We start from the raw sequence: 24,767 nt of genomic DNA on the forward strand, positions 1-24,767 counted from the left end.
TCACTTGGTATGACACCCCTTTTATTAAAAGTATGTGGTTGTGGTATAGCCATTCAATGGACAATTATTTGGCAATAAAGTGCTGATACATGCTACAACATGGATAAACCCTGAAAACATGTGAAGTAAATGAAGCTAGTCACCAAAGACCACATTTTGTATAATTCCATTTACATATGAAATGGCCAGAATAGGTAAGTTTACAGAAAGTAGATTAGTGGTTGCCTAGTGGGATGGGATGAGTAAATAGTGTATGTTTGCTAATTGGGGTTTTTTTTTTTTTTGGAGTCATAAATATGTTCTAATATTGATTGTGGTGATGGCTGCATAATCCTGTGAATATATTAAAAACCACTGAGTTGTATACCTTAATGAATGAACTGTATGGTACAAGAATTATATCTCAGTAAACTATTTTTAAGATTTATTTATTTCAGAGAGAGAGAGAGAGAAAATGAGCATGAGTGGGGGGGGGGGGCAGAGGGAGAGAATCTTCAAGCAGATTCCCCGCTGAGTGTGGAGCCCAATCAGGGATCAGTCTCATGACCCATGAGATCATGACCTGAGCCAAAACCAAGAGTCGGATGCCTAACCAACTGAGCCATCCAGGCACCCCACCGTAAGCTGTTTTAAAAAGTACATAGGTATAGGGGCACCTGGGTAGCTCCGTCGTTAAGCGTCTGCCTTTGGCTCAGGTCATGGTCCCAGGGTTCTGGGATCGAGCCCCACCCACATTGGGCTCCCTGCTTGGTGGGAAGTCTGCTTCTCCCTCTCCCATTCCCCCTGCTTGTGTTACTTTCTCTGTGTTTCTCTCTGTGAAATAAATAAATAAAATCTTTAAAAAAAAAAAAAAAGATTCTCTCTCTCCCTTTCCCTCTGCCCCTCCACCCCGCTCTGTCCCTCTTAAAAAAAAAGTACATAGGTATAAAAAACTTATAAGTACATAGGGATATGTATAGAAAAAACCTGGGAACATACTAAAAAGGTTTATATTATCTTTGTATAAGAAATTTTAGATGGTTTTTCTGTATTATTTTCTTTTTTTTTTTTAATTTTTTTTTTTTTTTTTAATTCATGAGAGACAGAGCGAGAGAGAAAGGCAGAGGGAGAAACAGGCTCCCAAGGAGCAGGGAGCCCGATGCAGGACTCGATCCCAGGACCCTGAGATCATGACCTGAGCCGAAGGCAGACGCCCAACCATCTGAGCCACCCAGGCGCCCTCTGTATTATTTTCTAATTTTTATACAGTGATGACATATTAATTGCATAATAAACAATTATTTTAAAAAATGTACTGATTGGCTTATTGATGATTTTAGGAAATTACTGCTATTTTTTAAGGTATGATAATGGCATTATGGCTTTGTTGTACAAAAAAAGAAAAGAATCTTCATCTCCCAGAGATTCATACATACAGAGGACGTGATATAATGTCAGGGAGATGAGGGAAGGGATAGAGGTGGGAAAATTTTGTCCAAGAAATGAAAATTGTTAAAGTTAGGTGATTGTTTATACTGGGATTTATTATAATCTTCTGTTATCTTTTTATAGATGTTTGAAATTATGTATAATGAGTCAAAAGGTTGATGATGAACAGAAACGACAGTACAGTTCCACTTTGGTTTTAAAAAAAGCTTTGTGTGGGCGCCTGGGTGGCTCAGTTGGTTGAGCGACTGCCTTCGGCTCAGGTCATGATCCTGGAGTCCCGGGATCGAGTCCCGCATCGGGCTCCCTGCTCGGCGGGGAGTCTGCTTCTCCCTCTGACCCTCCCCCCTCTCATGTGCTCTCTCTCATTCTCTCTCTCTCAAATAAATAAATAAAATCTTTAAAAAAAAAAAAAAAGCTTTGTGTGCACATGAATACAAAAAGAGCAGAAGGAAATGCAACAAAATATGTATACACCATTGACTGTCTTTGAGTAGTGGTTTTAGGTGGGGTAGTATTTTGTTCTAGGTGCTTTTGTGTATTTTTCAAGTATCCTACAAGACTACATGTTGATATCATGATAGGTAAAAGACCCTCCTAAAAAAGTTTCCTGGTGCTCAAGCAGTCACCTAGATAGTAACACATAAGGTAACGTGAAGCCCAAATGTGCCATCTGGGCTTACAGCCCTGAGACAGCCAGGAAAGACCACAAATCGCTTGAATAGCTCATCTAGGGCCAGTCCTTTGGACTTCTGCCATAGGAAATCTCAAAGCCATGGTATATGTATATTCTAGAAGCTGCCCAGAATGTGTGGGCCTAATCTGGAGCATTTACAAAACCATTCACAAAGTAGACGGTTTAAAAAAATAAAAAACAATCCTTGGGTGAGAAATTGAGCCACTGCCAAGTTTGTCATTTCAAATTTAGATTGCACTGGAGTTCACCAGGAATTTATCCTGATAATTCTTTTGTCTTTTTTTGAGAGAGAGAGAGAGAGAGACTGCACATGTGTGCTAATACCAATTTTCTTTTAGTACATATATTTGCAAGTTTCCAAAGAATGTAATATTTTGGGACATAAAAATGGCACAATAACAACCCATCACTTAAAAAAAAATCTTTCCCCAAATGTTCCAAAAATAAGTAAACAAAAAATAGTAGGTAACCAGAGACGTATGTAAACTTTTTTTTTTAAGATTTATTTATTAATTTTAGAGAGAGGGGGAGAAGCAGACTCCTCACAGAGCCCATGGCAGGGCTTGATCCCACGACCTGAGATGATGCCCTGAGCTGAAATCAAGAGTTGGACACGCTTAACCTTAACCGACTAAGCCACCCAGGGGCCCCAGAGACCTATGTAAACTCTTAAAAAAGATGAAAAGGGAAGATTTTTCTATACAAAGTAAATATCACATGAAATTATCTTAATAGGGATAATCAATCCAATTATGGCAATGCTAAGAGATGACATGGATAAAAACAATCAACCTGCATGAGATCTCTCTCTCTCTCTCTCCTCTAGAGTTTCTAAATCTTTGTGCTTCTATTACATACTAACTTAGATTGCATATTTGTAAATATTTTCGCTCTTACTATTTTTTAAACCTTTTGAATGTAAAAATCAAGTCTCTGAATCCCTAGAAAGTTTTGCATATGGTAGGCAATTAATCAATGGTTCAAATTATCAAAAATTGTAATATTGATGAGAAGACAGAAGGATGAATGACATAACATTCTCAAATAATTTAACGAAAATCCAGAAAAAATATAGTACATCAGGGTCACACTGGCATGAGAAAAATGCCTGCCTAGAGATAAATCAATAATAGCTAGAAATCCCCTCCTTTTTAAGAGATTAGATGTTGGAAGAAAAGGGGTCGTAATATACAGCATCATTCATTATGTGTTCTTGAAAAACATCCTATTCTGCAAAATGCACTACAAATAACAGGACTTATGGGGGAAAAGTAGGGTTGGGACAGACAGCTCAACACCTATGCAACTTTGTAACTACAGCACTAACAAAAACATTGACAATACTACTTAAATTACTAGCACGGTTAAATCTCTACTGACTAGCATCCTTAGCAGCCTTAAACCCCGGGACTCTTGCTTCTTTGAGATGTAGGTCTTGGAGGGCATTCATTGCCGATAGAGACTATTTTCATAAAAATTAACCCAAGGATTATTAATCCACTGTTTTAATACAGAGGGGGTGTCTTTGCAACTTCTTCATTTGCACTGGTAGCATTTCACGTAAGGCACTGAAAAGAAAGATATTTCTGTAGATTTTCCATTTTCTCCCCTACGGTCTTCATATTTCGCTAAGCCTGACCCTTCCATTGTGAGACAGATTGACTTTGATTGTTATGAAACATTCCATGTGCTGGGAAAAGTGCTGGAAGCACCATAACTTCTGGGTTATACTAGCATCATTTCTAAATGCATGTCAGGTAATTAGGTCAAAGAACAGACTGGTAAGTGGCAACCAGGTGTTGGCATATATGACCTCAGATTATACCGGGAGTAGTTTTAACAGTCGTAATGACGATAGCCAGCAACATTTATTGAGGTTTACTATGTGCCAGGCATGATGCTAAATACTTTATATGAGTTATCTCAAATTCTTCCCACAGACTTTATGAAATAAATAAAGCAACAGATATTCAGTAAGATTATTAATCTCTGCCCAAGGTGACAAAGCTATTAAGTGGTAAAGCTAGAATTTAAATCTTGATCTTTCTGACTCGATGGTTCAGATTTTAATAACCACAGTGGAATAATAGTGTTCATTCAGTGAAAATATGAAGTGATTCTACACTACTAACTGACAAGGTAGTCCCATGTGCTTTATCCTACTGGTACACATAAACATAAATGTTGATATGATGTATGTACCTAGAAAACCACTAAGCATTGTAGAGTGTGTATTATTTTTCCAGATTTAAGCTTTCTGGCTAGGATGTAAGGAAAATCTCTGGACAAGCCCAAAGGAGAATTCCAGAAACATGACACCTCCTTTTCAGTTCTTTCCAGCTGGGTCACAGGCCTGCTGTGATGACTCAGGCTATGTAAGGGCCTTGGAATGGACACACCGGCACACTTCTGAATCCCACACAAGACATCAGGCTGTATGGGGTGGGGGCGGAGGGAATTATGACTGGGGAACTCATATCCAACAACAGCCAGGATTTTAGGCATGAATGCCAACAAAAGAATTCTGGTGAAATTTTGGTGACCTTTAACAACTATGAATTCTGTACTTACTAATGTACCAGGAATTAACTATGCCAAGGATTAGGGCTACAAAACTGAATAACCTATTAAGACCTCACAGGCCTGTGGAGTTACCTGTAGGCATTTCATTGAACATACTCTGCCAGGCACTCTTCTTAGCACTTTACAGGTATTAACTCATTTAATTCTCACAGCCCTGTGATATATATGGTCTGCTATTCTCCCTTTTTTTAATAGTTGATGAAACTCACATGCAGAGAGGTTAAGAAACTTGCCTAAGGCCACATAGCTGGTGAGCAATTTGGACTTAGGCTATTTGAGTCCAAAGCCTGCATTTTTAACCTCTTCCCTGAATTCTCTCTTCAGCAGAGGGAAAAGAAGGGGCTGAAAATTGCAATGTGGGATGTTAAGAAAAATTATAGACCTCCGTACAGAGCGGAATGTTAGTAGAGGAGAGAGTGACTAATTCCGCTAGGGGTGGTGGGGGGGATGGCATGCTGGGAGGAGTGCTAGGTCAGCAAAACCTTCACGGCAGATGTCAAATAGCTATCAGGGACAGCAGATCAAACAGCGTGGGCAAAGGCACGGGGGTGGGCGTTGGCCTGGCATGCTTGCTGTTTGCTACTGTTGATATATATAAAGTAAACAGGGGAAGGGTGGCAGGACAGAAGTGTGCACAGAAGCAGGAAGAGATCCAATAGAAGAAGAATTCGATTCTATGAATTGGTCATACCCAGGAGTCTGTGTTCAGGTGGGAAATATTGCAGTAGGTTTTAAAAGGGGGGCGGTGAGAGTGAAATAACCAAATCTGCCCTGTCGGATCTAGCTGCGGTGTGAAGGATGGACTGACGTGGAGGATGGGGGTGGTGGGAAGAGATGGTAGCACCTAGAAGTAGGCACTGACTCCACCTAGGAGACTGTTAACAACAGCCCCAGTGAGAAGCTGAGGCGCTGGTGATGGCAATGGGCAAGGAGGCATGAGCTGGGAGATTTTCTGAGGTCGGTAGGACTTGAGGGTTGGGTGGGTGAATTGGTTGGGGAAGCGGGGTGAGAAGGTTTCTTCATTAGGGGCAAGCTTGATCCTTATTCTTGTTCTCCCTGCTGTGTGATCTGAGTCAGCTCTAGACTCTTGCCTGGGAACTGGGGCTTCTTAAAAAGGCACTGCATTTTCAGGTGTATGGAACTCAATGTGGTTAATACCTAATTCCTGGTATTATGACTTTCACCTTCTTTCCTGTAGTGTCAAAAGCCTCCCTGAATAAAACAGCAATGGTTTATCTGCTGATGATTATCAGTTTCATGATATGTCCTACACAGTCCCACAGCAACTCTGCCTATTTGCTGGGGATGCCCACTGACAGATAATTACCACCTGGTGTCCCTGCACTGTACTAATGATCACTGATCTCATTTTACCTTAGCTCTGAAGTCATAGTCAAAGATGGGAAAATTACTCCACTCCTAAGATTGGTGGAGAAAACCAAGAACCAAAAGCCAAAAGGAAGTTACGTTCCATGCTTACAACTCCCTCTTCCCCCTTAGCTGGTTGGCACCTGCCTTTCTGCTTTATTCCAGCCACTAAGTGGGAAGCTCTTGGGCTCTCTGGAGCTTGTGATGTTCAGGAGCAAAACCCACTCAGCAGAGGGCGAGGCCAGAGCTGGGAGGATGACTCATGTTGGATCCAGAAAGAAAACAAATGGTCTCAAAAATTTGGTGGTAATGGGGTAATAGTTAGGGGGAGGATATGTGGAGAGGGGTCACTGCCTTTTCCAGGAAATTGGTTAGTGAAACAATTCTGGTGGGAAAAGACTAAAAAAAAAAAAAAAATCCACTTACTGATACAAGAAATCAGATCATTAAATCTTTCCTTAGGAAAGAGGGGGTTTTCCAGCCCACGGAAATAGAGCTTCAGAACGCCAGCAACTGAGTTAATATCATGGTTACTCTGGTCATCAGCCAAAGGGTTTTCACCTACAAAAAAAAAAAATTATTAGTTACATGCACAGTGCTTCTTTTTTTTTCTCTGAACAAAAATATGTTTCTATACTCACACGTTTCTTTATATACATGTATCTTTTAATTACACTTTATGAAAGATTATATAGTACTAAAATTAAAATAATTGGTTTAGATACCCCAACCCATGATTAACCTAAAAATAGTTGGCCAAACAAAATAAAACTTTTTAAAAATCTTATGCTACGAAATAATCCCTTACAAGTTACCCAAATCTTAAAATAAAATATCGTGGGGACTTAGTTAAAATCTAATCTTAGCTTGACATGAATTCAAATACTACATTCTGTGTTTTTTATCCTACTGGGAAGAAGATACAATATAGACACAATATCAGAACTATTCTAGGATGCACCTACTTATGAATACCTACAATTAAATAAATGCTTCCTCAAGTGGTACAGTGGCGTTCATGGTGCATCTGAAAGCTGCATTCAGCAGTGAGGGATTTGGAAATCAGACAAAGGAATGTGAAAATGTGCCCTTAATAGTACCAAGGGGTTTGTATAAAAAATAAAAACTTAAAAAATACATCACAAATATGAAATTATATTCTTCTTTATGGTAAGCAGTTTTAAAATGTACATAATTGACATGACTGTCCAACCCGCTCCCCGAGAATTAAATTGAGATAAAATCCTTAAGAAACTCAACATAATATGCAGCCTTAAATCAAACTCCATTTTTTATTCACAGGTCTGTTCTAAAGTTCACAAAGATCATACATTTTAACTTTTTTTTTTGGCCTCTCCAGCAGCTTACTCTCAGGGACCTGTGATTCCTTTTTCTCCGCTTTCTCTGGCAAATCACTGAACACAAATTCACCAAAAAATATATATATATATATTTTGCCCACCAAGAGAAAGCCTCACCCAAAGAGATCACAAACCAGTAACAAATACTAGGGGAATTTCTAATGAAAAATAATAAAGCATTTTGCCTGTGGTGACTGGCACAGGAAACTGATGCTTTATACATTTCAACTTATGCTGAATATGATTCCTGTAAGAGACTTGGACCACTTCGCTGCTGAGGGGAGGCTGCTCTGCTCTACACATCCTATCAGTCAGAGAACTTAGAACAGGAAAAACCATCTGGCTCCAAGTTTACCTCTTCCACCAAGCTTTCAAACTCTCAAGGGCTCCCTGCCAAGGGAAAAGGGACAGAGAATGAGAGAAGGTTGCCCTGTCTCCATGCCATGATGCCCCTCACTCTGTATGTTTGGCTTGACTTCCAAGTTAGATGTATCCAACAGCAGACATGATAGAAATCATTATAACTGAGGCGAATTAATAACTAAGAACCACCCCTACACAGAGTTATGCATTTTCACTGATTATACCTAATCCTTACCCTGATCCTGGAATTCTGCAAATGATGAAACTGAGGCCAAAATAGGAGATGAGTAACTTGACTGAAATCAAATGATGAGTAACTGGAAGAGTGATTTGATTCTGGGTCTGCCTAACACTAAAGTGTATGGTTTTGCTAATTACAATGTGCAAAGTAACAGTTCAGTAGGATTTATTTGACAGCCAATGATGAACAAGAGTAAGGCCCAACTAAGGTCACAGGGAAGGAGTCTGGGGATGGTTAAAAGAGGAAGGAAAGCATTCCCGGCATGCATTTGGGATGAGTCACTCCCAACACCTACTAGGTAGGCTCAGGGCTATCCTGCCACTCTTCCAGAACCTTCTCATGGGTTCTCATGCCACTTTTGACACACATGCTGAGAATGATCAATGCCAGTCCTAAACCAGAATACAAAGCTCATATGCCTTTCTATACTTGATAACAAAGCCTTACGATTTTGGCTTCATTTCTCAGCTATTCTAAACAGATTCTTACCTCAACATCTAAAATGAAGTGAATGCAAAGAAAGCTTTTGAAGATCTACAGAATGAGTATGCCACTTCACTCTAGAGCAGCTGATGGCTTTTTAACGTGGTTTGCTTATGGGTACAGACATGCAATTACCTCTCTCAAATGAATTTTTAATATCATTGACTTCCACCTGGGAACCAGACACTCTGAAAATCCCCTGATGTTGAAGACCTAAAGAGAACAGAAGATGAAGAGGATGAAAAACCCCATCACAACTGCTAGGTCCCCCTTTCCCTAATAATCAAATGTTAATTGAGAAGACACATTTACTGAAATACTCCTAGTGATTATTTTTTTTAAGTAAGATTTCAGGGGCACCTGGCTGGTTCAGTTGGTGGAGCATGTGACTCTTGATCTCAGGGTTGTGAGTTCAAGCCCCACGTTGGGTGTAGAGATTTCTTAAATGAATAAATAAATAAATAAATCTTTAAAAAAAAAAAAACCAACCCAAAAAACAAAATAAGAATTCAATAGTTTATGGTTTACCATAGAGATTGATGAACCGAATACAGCTTTCCACAATGAGAGGGATAATCTGTCCTGAGTCCTGGGTAAAGAGATGGAAACCAGTTAACCACAAAAGAGAGGCATAAATCACACATAATAACAAAGTTCACAGTTTAACCCTAATTAAAGAGTGCTTTTTACTCTTTTAGATGATCATTTCCAAATACTCCCCCCTCTAAAATATTCCACTAAGGCCAAAAATAAGATTATATTTAACCAAAGGTATATTTCAGTTCTGGAGCAAACCACATTAAATACATTTAATGCAATCCTGTTTCAATTTCCTCTGTTGTGCCTAGAGATGTCAAAGCTAATTCATCTGTTTTACTTATATTTAGGCTCATGTATCAAAATGAATACATGAATCACTCATTTTTTTAAGGGTTATTTATACAAGTAATTAATCTAATGGACCTAAAAAGAACTCCATGTATTCTAACCATAGCACCTTAGAACTGACCGGCCATACCAGTCACTACACACAGCCTTTTAGACACCCCGGGACCCTCTCTGTGACATCCTGAGAGTACACCATCTGGATGACAACAGTTATAAAAAAGCTTACATGCTTCCAGGTACATGATAGGAGGATTGCCTTCTACATGATTATAATGTGTTATATATTTATTTGGTTTGCATCAGAACTTACTCATCCTTAGAGATTTTTCATTGTTATTTTTACATGTTTTAAGGATTATGAAAAAATGGCACAAATGCACATCCCATTAGATCTTGTTTTCTGAGGAAGGGAGAGTTTTTTGGCCTCTTTCCCCACATCTTATCATAGAGTCAGTGCACTCTACTGAACAAATGTGAATTCTGGAAGTGTTTTAAAACATGTATAGGATGACAGATGAGATGAAGGAGCTGCTAAGGTCACAGTTAAATATGTATCAATGCCATGCACTCCATGTAGTTAAAGAAGTTTACTGACTATGGAGTTATTTTTCATGTACTTTGAAAGACTGCTCTTTCAGGAATTAGATCTTTATAGGAAACATGGAGGTTCAAAATGATTAACAGACATCAGGTACTAATTCATGAGGAATTTTATTCTGAAACACAAGAATTTGGTTGTCATAATATATGAGAACAATTCAGAATCTACTAACCTTTCCAATTAAGTAACGGGGGAAGGATTGGGAATAATGCAGCTGGGCCATTTAAACTCTTTATTATTCCTAGAATGGCTAATACACTTCTTGAGGAATAGTTTTATCAGTGTGTAAATCAGTTAATGCTTCAGTCACTTCTCGAGACTGTATTAAGTTTCTTTAATTAGTTAATTTGTTTTAGGGATGTATACTTTATTAATTTCTTAGAGAAGGTCCTTTAAGAATAAAAACTCTTTAGTGTGGACTAGTTGGCTCAAGAGTAGTGATGTAATTACATCAACACTTACTGAACATGTGAGGGGATTTTTCTTTAAGATACAAGTCTGTTTTAGGGGAAGTAACCCTTATATGATGGATTCACTTAACACTGTAATCTAAAAGAGCAACAAATATTTAAATGTAAAGTGATAAAAGGAGAATATTAGTTTGCACCTCTGCCAAACTTAGTATTAAAACAAAAAGAAAGAGTAAAATGTTATTAAAAGAAAAATGTTTGCACTAAGAAGGTTCTAAATAAAAATGTCTTAAGTTTTCACATTATTCCAAAAACATTTTCGTCTTTACATTTACTCAGATAATCGCTAATCTTTTGCTTACCATCAGTATTTTATTCAGATACAATGAATTTTGTGGTCAAAAAGTAATAAGTGTGTGTTTTAATTCAATTTCATGAATGCCAGATGCTTTGGCAGAAAATAGTTTACAAGAAGTGAAACAATGGGCTGTGCTCCACCCACCATTCAAACAAACAAATAACAAACAAAAAGGGGGGGGGTCCTTTTGTGCCTCAGTTTCCCCATGGGAAAAAGGAAAAATGGTTTGCTCTTGCTTTCTCACAGTGATATTGTGGGGACCTCAAGGAATGGAGCACTTCCCAGAAGGGCAGAGATCTCTGTATCCACTGTTTTGCTTCTACGACCAAAGATTCTTTAATATGCCATCTGGGATATGGAAGAGCTCACCTAAGTGAATTTCCCATGATAACTGGTTTACGCCTTCTTTAATACCTAAATTTGGTTTCCATTAATTGTTCTTAATGAAAAATCTTTTAAAAATATAATATGAGCTGTCCTATCATCTTAGGCAGTCATTCTTGTACTGTGTTATCAAATATAATGGAATCATACCCTTGTTTCTTTGAGCTTTTCTCTCTTCCTTCTCCGCCAGACCATCAGCTGCATATCTCAGTCCTTTCATCTTATCTTTATCTTCCCTTCCCTCCAGCTAATTTGCCCCTGCTTATAAGCCTTGGGCTGGGAAGCTAGCTAATCAAATTTGACAATAATTTTATATTAAATTAGAGCCAACAAGGCTCTTTGGAGGCTTATGGCAGTGGGTTTGTGATTGCGATTTAGGTTGTCCAGTGGCTTTTCACTTAATGCCAAGGTAGGGCTTGTTTTTAAGGCTACCAGAGGTTCTCAATCTCTCTCTGTATGTATGCATGTATGTATGTATGTGTCTGTCCGTGTGTACATGCCACATGCACATACACACATTTTTTAACCATTAGAGCACATACTCGATAGAAGATCTGCCTTTAAAGAAACTAAGACATCTATAACATACTATTAAGGGAGGTTACTAATGATGTGATTTCCTACATAAATTTAGTCTTCAGAAACACTGGAGTCCATGACATAAAATGTTAGCCATGAAAGAGAAAGCTCTTCTCTTTTTTGTATAATTTTTCTGAGGGTCCATAATCCAGCATTAATGTGCATTGGGTATTTAACACTGACTTGCCTTAACAAAAGCCCTTGACTCAAATTTGGTACAATTGTCAAATATGTAATGTAAAAACTAAGCGTTTATCCACTTTTACTAGAAGAGACAATTCCTCTTAAGTCAGCGTTTGATTTCTATAACTCCTTTCTATAGTAAATAGGTAGGAAGCCATAAATAGTAAAGCCTATTTTTAAACCTAATTTCCAACTGCAAACATTTTTCTTTCAAAGACCTTAAAAATGTAATTAAAGCCAAGCACGATTATGATTTGAAAACGATACCAAGAGCAAAAGAGGCTGCGCCCTCGCCTCCCTGTAGCACTGTACCTGATGTCTCGCGTGTGAGTTCCTTCGTCCTCGGCTAGAAGCATTATCAGAAATACAGGATGAAAAAGAAGACAGAGTAAACACAGCAGAGATACAAGATACAGACTGCAGGGTCTTACAATTTATCCAATATAATGAATTCCTCAAGTCACGGGAAATCGAAACTCTTGCTGTGCTTCAGAGCTACCCTAACAATATACTTTAAAAATATATTTTGTGCCACCTAATTTGCACGAGTAAAAACAAAATATTTTATCAGGTAGCTCTTTTCCTCTTTGCACAAATTATGGCTTTTTTTTTTTTTTTTTAAAGAAAGAAAGAGGGCTTTCTCTTTTGCCAGTATAATACCCACATTTATTTCCTCTTCTGAAGGCACTCAAACCAAATATTCTTTCCTCTCTGACTTCAGGAAATATTATATTGATTTTATGGGAAAGCAAAGAGCCCCAGGACAGACTTGGACATAATGACCTGCCTCCTTTTATGAGAGGCTGAGACCATTATAGTAAGAAGCGTGGAGATCAGCCACCCAGATGGCTGGTGCCAGTACCTTGACGAATGTTTCCAAATCCCCATTAAACAACTTAGCATTATACTGTGAGCGGGGTCTGGACTTCCTGTGTTTCTGGGGCTTAGGGGGAACATTTGGAGGCCTAAGGGAAGGGAATATAATTACTGAGCATGGCAGAAATCAAACAATAAATGAAATACCCATAGGTCACATCAAAATCACAAAACAGGATTTCTCGTGTGCCCTCTTCACCCCCACCCATGGGGGGAAAAGAGTCCTTCCCTTTTCCCATTTATTTACTTTTACTTATGTGATCAAAAGCGATACAAACTCTTCATTCAGACTACCCTTCTCTTGTATATTGTATATGACATTTGTTTGCTAGTTTGTTTAAACATGGAACTGTGAGCTATCTGGCCAAGTGTTACAAACCCGACTGGCTTATGAGTCACATGGAAGACAAAGTGAGTCATAAAAATCAGGGCTGTTGATAAATCCCAATATGAGAAATTAAATATAATATTTTTAGTTACAACATAATTCGTCAGTGCAAGTAACGTCACATCTGTTCAGTATCCCTCAGATATTAATGGGGTTTTATTTTATGCAAAAAAGTAAGTATTAATGTGGCCACAAGTGAAAAATGAGTTTGGTTTCAATGTTTTCTCAGGGAGGGGGTAGATACAGGCTCATATGAATGACTATTTCTTTGTAACAAACTATCTCATCACTTAAATATTTGTAGAGCATTAGGATACACCCTTTATTCTGCTCTGGACTCTCCATCTCCAGTCTGCTTTGGTGGCTGAGCCAGTCTCTCTAACATACACACATCCGGTGCCCCACGTACTCCATTCAGACCCTGCATCATCTTGCTCTGTCATGGAGAGAGGGGGCCTCTTCTGTCCTCTTCCTCTAGAGCAGAGGGCCAGAAGTACCTGACTCAGCTTCTCCACCTGTGCTGAATGGTACACAGGGAAGAAGAGTCCCAGCACTGTTCTCCAGACATTCCAATTTTAACTCCTTCTTCATTGGAAGGCTTATATGAGGGCATACATCACACTTGGAAATTAGGTAAAGCCCTTCATTATGCTGCAAACTGTCTAGGAAGAATTACCTTTTTAGTTCACTGGCATTCAGAAAGGCCAGATTAGAAACAAAATCCTAAGAATATGAGGAAGCCTGACTAGATTCATAAGCTATTACCACATTCTTTAGCTATCAAGGGAGGTAGGGGAGCAAAGGTGACAGCCTTCCATAGCCAAATTCTAAGACTCAACCAGCAGGTGGGCTCAAAGGATTAACGGGTGTATAGTGAACAGCACCTGAAGCCCCATGTGCTTGAGAGGTTAAGAGGAGTTTTTGCAAGAGTCTAGAATTGAATATGGAAACTTCTACCAGGCAGTATATCACGTCCTGCCACTGGTGAAATTCCCGAAATCTCTTTTATATACTGAATTCTAGGCTATTCACAGGGGAAAGGATCTGGTAGGCATAAAAACCAAAACAACTACCCACCAAGGAGTTTTTTAACCTTATGTGATTGATTTCATCCACTCTTTTCATTATAAGTATTTTTTAAAGATTTTTAAAAATAATTTATTTTAGGGGGTGGAGGGGAGGGTCAGAGGGAGAGGGAAAGAGCCTCAAGCAGACTCTACACTCAGCACAGAACCCAATGCTGGGCTGGATCTCACCACCCTGAGATCACGACCTGAGCCGAAACCAAGCATCAATACCCAACCTAATGCACCACGCAGGTGTCCCTCATTATTTTACAAGTGTTTTAAAATGTAGACTTTAGGGGCGCCTGGGTGGCTCAGTTGGTTAAGCGACTGCCTTCGGCTCAGGTCATGATCCTGGAGTCCCTGGATCGAGTCCCGCATCGGGCTCCCTGCTCGGCAGGGAGTCTGCTTCTCCCTCTGACCCTCCTCCCTCTCATGCTCTCTCTATCTCATTCTCTCTGTCTCAAATAAATAAATAAATAAAATCTTTAAAAAAAAAAAAAAAAAAAAAAAAATGTAGACTTTATTTTTATTCAGGGATGGTGAGGCCACCAGATCATAAGCAAAGGCCATTGAAAAGACAGTTTGTTACCCACACTGCCCAAGAGGAGGGGGCAGGCTACTCCACGGGGGAGGGGTACATGGGGAAGCACCAGAGTAGATGGGGAGGCAGAGGGCGTTCGGGCAATGCTGTGGTTTCCATGGGAAGGAATGTGCGAGGGAGGGTAAGCAGGTTTAGGACTGGCTAGGTTGAGTAAGTCTGGGGGGCTCTGGGGAATAGGGACTATTCCCAGTTGTCTGGTATACCACACCACAAAGTGCGGTGATCAGGGAAGGGGGAGAGTGACCTTGAACGTGAAAGCCCGATAAAGGATGCAGTTGACAGTATGCGTCTGGACTGGTTGATTTGCACACAAAAGGCATACTTGTGAGCATGACCTATTTCAATGAATTGGCTAACCTTGGGGGTAGTAGTCCCTCCAAGGTCAGCAAGGCCCCAAGATGTCAAAGCATTCAACAGAGAAACCAGAAAACATGGTTATTACAAGGTCCAGCAGTGCTGCACACTTGGTGACATCTGGAGCTGCTGACGAAGCTACGGGGATAAGGACACAGGCTCATCTCGTTCTGTCACCGACTCAGTCAAGCAAATCTTGCGGCTGGAGCCAAAGCCCCTTAGCAGAGCTAGATCATTGTCCCTGCATGACCGAGAGAAGCAGTGTAGCTCCTGGTTGGGGCACGTGAAGACGTGTCTCTGGAGTTGTCTACCAGAGGCCTGCAAGTTGCCTCTCCTGGCGATTCTAAAGTATGAGGCGAGTGTGACGACAATACCACTGGGAGAGAAACCTGACAGGAAAACAAAGTGCTGGGGCGCTTATCAAAGTCCTTTCGGTGGCAGAGGCGGCTTCTCAGGCCCCCGACGGCACCGGCTTTCCTGTGCACTCATCCGGTGAACAGAATCAGGGCCGCGCCAGCCAACCCTGGAATGGTATGGCGCGCTCTGGTTTGCCGGCCCCCAACGACTTGCAGGTAATCCGGCTCCTGTGTAGGACGCCCGGGTGGATGAGAGGAAGTACAAGTCAGGTCGATGTGCGTATCTGCTCTGTTTGGCAGTGACAGTTCTCATTGCAAATTCATGTATTTGCATTCCTTTCTTTTAAAAAGAGATCTTTTTTCGAAGTGCTTTATGTTAATTGTAATATAGAGACAAAAGTAGAACAGTTGGTAGCACAGAGATCATATATATGAAAAAAGCTCCATAAATTGCCTATTACTACGCAGAAGTAATACTCCTCTTTGTCACTGACACGGGGAAGGAAAAAAACCTCAGTATTTCCGTGAGGTGCAGACAAGTCACTAGCTGTATCCTTCTAGTTGGTTCACCAAGAAGAGGGCTTCCTTTTTAATAAATTGCCCAGCAGGAACATTATAGAGCCTTGAAAATCAGCTTGCCAATTACTGCAAAACACACACACACACACACCTACCCCCAGTGTTCTAAATGCCTCTCACCTCAAAGAGAACTCAGCTTCAAGAGTGCAATGTCTAGCTATGTCAATTAGAATAATTTCTGGCTATTACACAAATGCTGGCACAGAAAAATAAAAGTTGCAACCTTTCCCCAACCCAAATCAGAATCTGCTTCCAAAAAGCTTTTCCTTCTCAGCGATAGCTTCAAAATCCCTTTATGAATGAAGAAAAAAAAAGAAAGAAAAAAGTGCAATATGCTGTAATATTAAAAGTTAAATCTTTAAAGTGAACCCAAAGGGGTAAGAAGCTAAAATCCTGAGTATTTGGTATAGTTCTAAGTTTTATATGACATAAGGAAAAGTAGGAACAGAAAGTAACTGATCATGCTTTCTATTTGCTAACACAGTAGATATGCACATAACATTGCTTATTAATTAAATGATCAAATCAGACTATTTCTAGAAACTGAAAGTGTTTTGGATTAGATAAACCAAGCCCATTCGATTTAAATCTTTCTTAAGCAGTCTACTCGTTAAAGAGCTTCACAATTACACTGGGAAACCCTCAGATCTGTCAGAGCAAATCTGGTTTTGTGAGAACCCCAAACATTTCATGTTACTATGGTTTGTCGAGAGTCAAAACCATCTTCCATGTTCATTAACAAAATTCGTTCATTCTTGCAGCACTGAACGGTTGCTTGTTGTTAAGGGGGAAAAAAAATGAGTGAGACACAGAGTTATGATAAAATATTTTCCTACCTTGTAGTCATATATTCAGCTCTATGACCTGCAGAAAAAAAATTAAAATAAGTAAATGGAATGGAATTGGTGGAATGCACTTGGTAATCTTTTGTATCACCTGTCCCTTACTTTTAGATGCTGAGTTTATAATAACTTACACATTTTATGGTGGAAAGCATGAGGATAGCATATCATGACAGACAAATAATTCGAAGTAAACATTTCATAAAACCTATACCTAAAATTTAATAAATCCTATAGATTGGAGGAGAAACGTTTCACTTGGCAATTTGAGGCAGGAATATTTGTTATTCAGAAAACATGAAACAGCTGCTTGATCTTAACTGTAAGGTTAACAAAGAAATACAGATAAAACACATCAAAGGTTCGGATGTTAGTTATTTCCTCTGTCTTGATAGATACTTGGGTTAAAAGGTAGTCAGATAGGGTGGGAAAACTCAATTTCCTTTATATTAAGTTGGTGTTCTTTCTGTAATATGCAGTCAGGTGAGAAGTTGCATTTTATAATCAGAAATGACACTGGCAGGTATTAAGTACAAGGACATTAAATTATGCTACATTCTATAACCTGTAAGCTAACAGCCTTTCAGAGTTCCCTGTCATTTAAAACATGAGTTTCTTATATCTTCGGGCTTCTTGACTGGTTTTAAACACTGGCTCTGTATTTTCATAGTGCTCCTACAATCTGTGCTAATTCCAAGTGTGAAGGTGGCTGTGGTTGCTGTCTGCTTTTTCTCACATTTCGGGTGGAGCTGTGGGAGGGGTTTGGAAGAGAGAACCATTCCACCGGTTTGTCTGCAAAATGATATTGTGCTCCTGAAACAGCCTGAAGTTACAGCTAGCAGAGAAGGTTCACGCTGCAGCACAAACAGGTACGCCCAGCCCATCCTATCAGTGATTCAGATTTGTGGGACGAGGCCAGTATAACATCTGTAGAGAAAGCTGGCTTGCTGGAAATGGTGAATGAACCCTCCAAGGCAACAGAGTCTTTTACTCTATTACCTGCTTTTGAAGAATAAGAAACAAAGGATTTGATTAATGTTCTATTTGTTAAGAGGGGGGTGACAGTTAATATCAGAGAATACCTTCCTCAACCCAGACTCAGGCCACTGTTAGGTCTACTAGAATCAGTGCTGGGCCCTGACTCGGAGTGGGGGTGGGAGGAAAGGGGAAAAATCTGGTTTCCCCCACTACCCAGTTCTGTATATCCTTTAACTCTAACTCCCTTCCTTCTTCTGGCCTTCTGCTATTTTGCGGGACAAGAAAAAGGAGAAGGTGGACAGAGAACTCCAGAATAATTTCTAGCTGTTCTTAAGTGGGAGAGATGGTCTCCTAGGAAGTGGTGTCTTCCAGGATATCCTTCAGCAGGAAGCTGGCTGTACATGATTAAAGCACAGAGACAAGACAGGGCTGGAGATTAAGATTTGACAGTCACCACCATTTAGGTTGTTCTGGGGCCACGGGACCTAGCTGAGATCACGCAGGGTGAGTCAGGAGAATGAGCAAAAGGTTCTCTGAGGACAGAGAAACTAACAGGCTTGTACTGTACTGTATTCTGTCATGCTGCATACTTTATTCTCACACAAGTATGACACAAAATATACTACTAACAACAATAAAAACAGCAATGATGTCCAACACTTGGACACTGTTCTAAGCACCTTCTATACATTAACTCACAATTTTCACAAAACCTTATAAAGCAGGTACTGTTATTTTTATTTTATGGAAGAGACCAAGCATGTAGGAGGCAAGTTACTGTGACTTGCTCAAGGTCACACTGTTAGTATGTGACGCATTTGGCCCTAGGGTCCAGGTTTTTTTTTTTCCACCCATAAATATACAAATCTTTTTTATTTTTTAAATTTAAATTCAAGTTAGTTAATATATGGTGTAATATTGGTTTCAGGAGAATTTAGTGATTCATCACTTACAATTAACAGCCAGTGCTCACCCCAGCAAGTGCCCTCCTTAGTGCCATCACCCATTTAGCCCATCCCCCACCCACCTCCCCTCCAGCAACCCTCAGTTTGTTCTCTATAGTGAAGAGTCTCCTATGGTTTGCCTTCCTCTGTTTTTTATCTTATTTTATTTTTCCTTCCCTTCCCCTATGTTCATCTGTTTTGTTTCTTAAATTCCACATGAGTGAAATCAGATGATATTTGTCTCTTTGACATATTTTGCTTAGCATAATACCCTCTAGTTCCATCCACATTGTTGCAAATGGCAGGTTTTCATTCTTACTGATGGCTGAGTAATATGCCATTGCATATATATACCACATCTTTATCCATTCATCGGTTAATGGACATTTGGGCTCTTTCCCAATAAAATAATTCGGCTATTGTTGATAATGCTGCTATAAACACTGGGGTACATGTGCCCCTTCAAATCAACATTTTTTTATCCTTTGGATAAATATCTAATAGTGCAATTTCTGGGTCTTTGAGTAGCTCTATTTTTAACTTTTTGAGGAACCTCCCCACTGTTTTCCAGAGTGGATGCACCAGTTTGCATTCCCACTAATAGTGCAAAAGGGTTCCCCTTTCTCTGCATCCTTACGAACATCTGCTGTTTACTGTTGATTTCATCCTTTCTGACAGGTGGTAGGTTTTGATTTGTATTTCCCTGATGCTGAGTGATACTGAACATTTTTTCATGTGTCTGTTAGTCACTTGTATGTCTTCTTTGGAGAAATGTCTGTTCATGTCTTCTGTCCATTTCTTTACTGATTATTTATTTTTTGGGTGTTGATTTTGATGAGTTTTTTTTTTTTTTTAAGATTTTATTTATTTGACAGAGAGAGACAGCGAGAGAGGGAACACAAGCAGGGGAAGGGGGAGAGGGAGAAGCAGGCTTTCCGCTGAGCAGGGAGCCCAAAGTGGGGCTCGATCCCAGGACCCTGGGACTATGACCTGAGCTGAAGGCAGATGCTTAATGACTGAGCCACCCAGGTGCCCCAATTTTGATGAGTTCTTTATAGATTCTGGATATTAGTCCTTTATCTGATACATCATTTGCAAATATCTTCTCCCATTCCATAGGCTGCATTTTAGTTTTGTTGATTGTTTCCTTTGCTGTGCAGAAGCTTTTTATCCTGATGAAGTCCCAACAGTTCATTTTTGCCTTTGTTTCCCTTGCCTCTGGAGATGTGTCTAGGAAGAAGTTGCTGAGGTCAAGGTCAAAGAGGCTGCTGCCTGTATTGTTCTTTAGGATTTTGATGGTCTTCTGTCTCACATTTAGGTCTTTCATTCACTTTGAATTTATTTTTGTGTATGGTGTAAGAAGGTGGTCCAGTTTCATTCTTCTGCATGTCGCTGTCCAGTTTCCCCAACACCATTTGTTGAAGAGACTGCCTTTTTTTGATTGGATATTCTTTCCTGCTTTGTTGAAGATTAGCTGACCATATATTTGTGGATCCATTTCTGGGTTCTCTATTCTGTTCCATTGATCTCTGTGTCTGTTTTTGTGCCAGTACCATATTGTCTTGATGATTTCAGCTTGTAATACAGCTTGAAGTCTAGGATTGTGATGTCTTCCTCTTTGCTTTTCTTTTTCAACATTACTTTGGCTATTTGGGGTCTTGTGTAGTTCCATACAAATTTTAGGATTGTTTGTTCTAGTTCTGTGAAAAATGTTGGTGCTATTTTGATCAGGTTTGTTTTAATTCTAGACCTGAGCTCCCAAGTAATATATCGTAAAAATATAAGTCTTATTCCCCAGCAAATACTTTGAAAGATCCTAAAAAGAAGGGTAGGGATTATGGCTTACACTTCTGTCTCCCCCATATGGCTAAAATCAAATACAAAATGCTAAAGATGTACTAGATTATATAACACACATTAAGTTAAAATTATATAACACACATTAAGTTAAAAATTTAAAAGTCCTGGGGCGCCTGGCTGGCTTGGTCAGTAGAGTGTGCCACTCTTGATCTCGGGGTTGTAAGTCTGAGCCCCATGTTGGGTGTAGAGATTACTTAAAAATAAAATCTTTAAAAAGTAAAATAAAAATTTAAAGTATCTACAAAATTAAACTGGATAATGGAGGTTAATCACTTTCAAGGGATTCAATGATAAAGACTAATAACGCCTTAGAAATGAAATGTTTTCTAGAACTTTGAAGTTTTGCTACTTTTGTTAAAATATCCCAAGCAAAGATTCTCTAGATTTAGAAAAAGATCACATATTAAATGGCTTAAAATCATTTTGCTCCATCCATCCATGGTTAATAGTATGAGATAAAAAATTAAAAACCTATAAAAGATACATTTTGATTAATGAGCCAAGAGCAAGCTTCTCAAGAACTATCATTCATAGTGTAACTGCCACCACCACATCCATCGTTTTGTTCAGCTAATAGTACTGTGCCTCAACTGATGAATGAGGTTTTATTTTTTAATCAGTATCATCATTAATAGATCAATAACACACAAGCTTAGAAGAATCTGCTTCCCCGAGAAATGTGAAAGCTTCCAGTGGTTTGAGGATTAGATTTCAATCACTTTCTTTGGAAGGCTATTTAATTATTAAAAACAACAGACAATTTCTTCCCTCACCCCCCTCCCCATCCCACAATATAAGCCATTTGGAGGCAAAAAATGACCCATGATCCAGGATTATCTTGTTCTTGCTACAAACACCTACTTTGACTACTCCGGTCATTTCACTTGAGAATTAAGAAGTGAATTATTTTTCATACTCAAATGTAGTTTACCACCACAGACTAAAAGGGAAAACGAAAATACAGTGTGGTGGCAATCTGAGATTAAAAAAAGAAAACCCAACTAGATGAAATATTTAAAATGTGCACAGCTCAAACTGGACAGAGGCACCCGGAATTGGGTCCCTAATGAATGACTGATAAGGACTCCTGGCATTACTTTTCAGTCCTTTTTCTTCCTTAAGGATACATTGCTTTTCTAAAAAACATAATTATTCACTATCAGCTTCTCTTTTAAAAGTATGTTTGTGCTCCTACTCAAAGACAGACAATGGATTCAATGACGATAAGCCATTTAATTTCTTCGTCAGAAAACTTATGCCCAGGACTAGAAACAATCTAACATGGAACTCTGCTTCCAATGTCAGATTTTCTGTGTTTAGTGAAAACTGCACTGATATTTACACCCCCTTCCCCTTAACTACAAATGTTGCACATAAAGAAGCCAGTGTGAACATGAAGGCTTATTAAAAGAAAAAGAAACAATTTCAGTGCCTCAGTTTTACTGATGTAGATCTCATTTACTGTGTTGATGTAACTTCTCCAAATGAAAAACAAATGACATCACTTTATAATGGTGTTGCTGAAGGATGATGAAGTTGATGACTTTGGTCTTAACAACTCATTATGTGTTTCTTTTTATTTCAACAGTTTTCAGAGATGTGGAATTCTGAATTTTGACAGTGCGCCTTTAAGAGCCCAATCTAGTTGCTTCACAATGTTGTAAATCAAAGGACTTACTGGGCCTCTGGTAGGCTGCCAAAAGCAAGCGGTAAGACAGGCCAAACACATGTCTGTAGTTACAGTTTCAGCTGTGTACGATCAACTGCTAAATCCCTGGGTTAGGCCCTATTTGTTTTACTACGAAGGCAGTTTTTGCAGCAGTGATTCTAGTATAATTCAGAGATGTGATCTCTCTATAAAAAGTCACGACTGTCCCCAAACACACCATCGAATCCTGTGCTACTAACCTTATTTCACTAAGCCCAGACTTGGATTCCTTCAGAAGGACTCCCCGATTATCTCATCGTGGGACAGGCACCAGGAACTTTCCTCGTCTCTTTTGGTTTAAGCCTATTAACTCGAACAGGGCTTGCACGGAAGGACAGCAGGCTCACAAGGGTTGAGCTAGAAGGTGGGGGCAGGCTCACCCTTTCTCTGGGCAACGCTGCCAGCAAGAAGCCCGGGCAGTGCCCGGTGTGTGGTATGCTGCCAAGCCTGCACGTGGGGCAGGGCGGGGGGCAGGAAGGTTTGCAGCGTGTGGGCAGAGGCTAGTGTGTCTGAGAACCATCCAGTTTCTGAATAAATCCAATCTGCTGAAGGCCTGGTACCCCTGAACCCGGCTTGTGTCACTATGATACTGGAACCCAGTGAGAGAAATTCCAAGATAAAGAAATCCTGGCTCAGAGTTCCCAAGGTACAATACAGCTTTACACAGTACAGCAGCTAATGACGGAATCTGGCACATGGAGTCAGTAAGTCGCTAAAATAGAGCCCTATCCGATAATGCCATGTAAAATCGTATGAACCGCGAGGGTTTTCTCTCCAGGAGACGTCGGGGAATCTATGTAGAATGAGTATCATAAAAGTTTCAGAATGGGACCCCAAGTGAATTAACACATGTGTCTGCACGCATGCCAAGAATGAATTCACCCACTACTTAATTGCGTCCAACTCACGATTTCTAACGTGGTATCCAGTCCTGCAGGGAAGGGCTTTGTGCCAGTAAGCATTCGTCAAAACACTTAATGATAATTTCTGCTTTGGGACCGGCACCTGACCTTGGGGGCATCACTGAAATATCAGGCATTTTGTGGTAGGTGGAAAAAATGATCTTACATGATACTATGAAGGAGAAAAGAAAAAAAACTGGGACATGATTGTTGAGGTAAGACAACTATTCAAAGGAAAAAAAAGGTTTTTTAAAAAAAATTCCAACCTCCATTATAGAAGAGTTGAAAACCTTGTACAGGGCTACCCTTCACTGAGATTTCCCAACTGTTAACATTTTGCCATATTGGCCTTATTTCCTTTTCTCTCCCTCTCTATCTTTTCTCTTGGATCGATTGAAAGTAATTTGCAGATATTATGATACTTAGCAAACATTTCTTTTTTTTTAACTTCAATTATGATTTTCATTTTCTTAATATTGCCACTTTAAAAAAAAAGGATTTTTATCTATTTATTTGACAGAGAGAGACAGAGCATGAGCAGGAGGAGCGACAGGCAGAGTGAGAGGGAGAAGCAGGCTCCCCGCTGAGGGGAGGGATCCCAGGACCCTGGGATCATGACCGGAGCTAAAGGCAGACGCTTAACCGACTGAGCCACCCAGGCGCCCCTTAGCAAACATTTCTTAAGAATAAGAATCTTGGGGCGCCTGGGTGGCTCGGTTGGTTAAGCGACTGCCTTCAGCTCAGGTCATGATCCTGGAGTCCTGGGATCAAGTCCCGGATCGGGCTCCCTGCTCGGCAGGGAGTCTGCTTCTCCCTCTGACCCTCCCCCTCTCATGCTCTCTCTCTCTCATTCTCTCTCTCTCAAATAAATAAATAAAATCTTAAAAAAAAAAAATAAGAATCTTCTCCTTCATAATCATACCACTGTCATATCTCAGAAAATGAATTCAATAATGTCATTTAATATACAGTCTGTCTATATTTAAATTTCCCCAATTATCCTTAAAATGCCTTTTGTAACTTGCTTTTTTGATTCAAAATCTAATGAAAGTTCACATATTGTGTTTGGTTATTTTATTTAAGACACTTCCTAGTAGTTTAAATGTTAATTATTTTTCTAAATGAAATCAGCCTTTTATCTTAGAATCTGGCATCCTAACTGTAATACATGGAGCCTTAGGTCATAATGACCTTTCTCCGAGTGTTCATTCCCTGAGGATAATGTGTCCTTTGGAGGAAACCAGGAGATAAGGTGATGAAAAAACCGCCTTGTCTGTAGGAAGGTTCTAGAATGGTAGGGGGTAGAGTTTAGGTCAAAGAGCAGCAATCTCTTTTTGGCCTGAGTTACACACCTCTCTCCCCTCATTTCCCACTCCCATCTGTATTCT

General features: G+C 39.7%; 1 protein-coding gene and 1 long non-coding RNA gene across 30 annotated transcripts in view; one reads left to right on the forward strand and one right to left on the reverse strand.

Moving 5' to 3' along the window:
• The window catches only part of SRGAP1 (SLIT-ROBO Rho GTPase activating protein 1), a 316,037-nt gene that overhangs the window by 77,026 nt on the left and 214,244 nt on the right, over positions 1-24,767 (reverse strand). For 17 of the 22 annotated variants that reach the window (XR_010411473.1, XR_010411472.1, XR_010411471.1 and 14 more), the window contains 5 exons: positions 16,982-17,009; positions 12,787-12,889; positions 9,050-9,110; positions 8,657-8,734; positions 6,500-6,634 (listed from right to left, as the gene is read on the reverse strand). Coding sequence is in view for 13 of the 22 variants with exons in the window: in XM_064590954.1 (XP_064447024.1) it covers positions 6,500-6,634; positions 8,657-8,734; positions 9,050-9,110; positions 12,787-12,889; positions 16,982-17,009 (405 nt within the window). In the remaining 9 variants the exon portion in view is untranslated. Of the gene's footprint in view, positions 1-6,499; positions 6,635-8,656; positions 8,735-9,049; positions 9,111-12,236; positions 12,271-12,786; positions 12,890-14,747; positions 15,795-16,981; positions 17,010-24,767 lie in introns of those variants that run through there. The other 5 variants (XM_064590953.1, XM_045873052.3, XR_010411475.1 and 2 more) reach the window with 3 other exon arrangements.
• Positions 5,313-24,767, forward strand: part of LOC123843558 (uncharacterized) — a 49,058-nt gene continuing 29,603 nt past the window's right edge. For 7 of the 8 annotated variants that reach the window (XR_006790609.3, XR_006790611.3, XR_006790608.3 and 4 more), the window contains exons 1-2: positions 17,758-17,856; positions 22,358-22,478. This is a non-coding gene — a long non-coding RNA (uncharacterized LOC123843558). Of the gene's footprint in view, positions 5,415-17,757; positions 17,857-22,357; positions 22,479-24,767 lie in introns of those variants that run through there. The other variant, XR_010411479.1, reaches the window with a different exon arrangement.

This window comes from Mirounga angustirostris, unplaced genomic scaffold (assembly GCF_029215605.1).
Source record: "Mirounga angustirostris isolate CCGP_5_RB_7025 unplaced genomic scaffold, mMirAng1.0.hap1 SCAF_5, whole genome shotgun sequence".
Lineage (NCBI taxonomy): Eukaryota > Metazoa > Chordata > Mammalia > Carnivora > Phocidae > Mirounga > Mirounga angustirostris.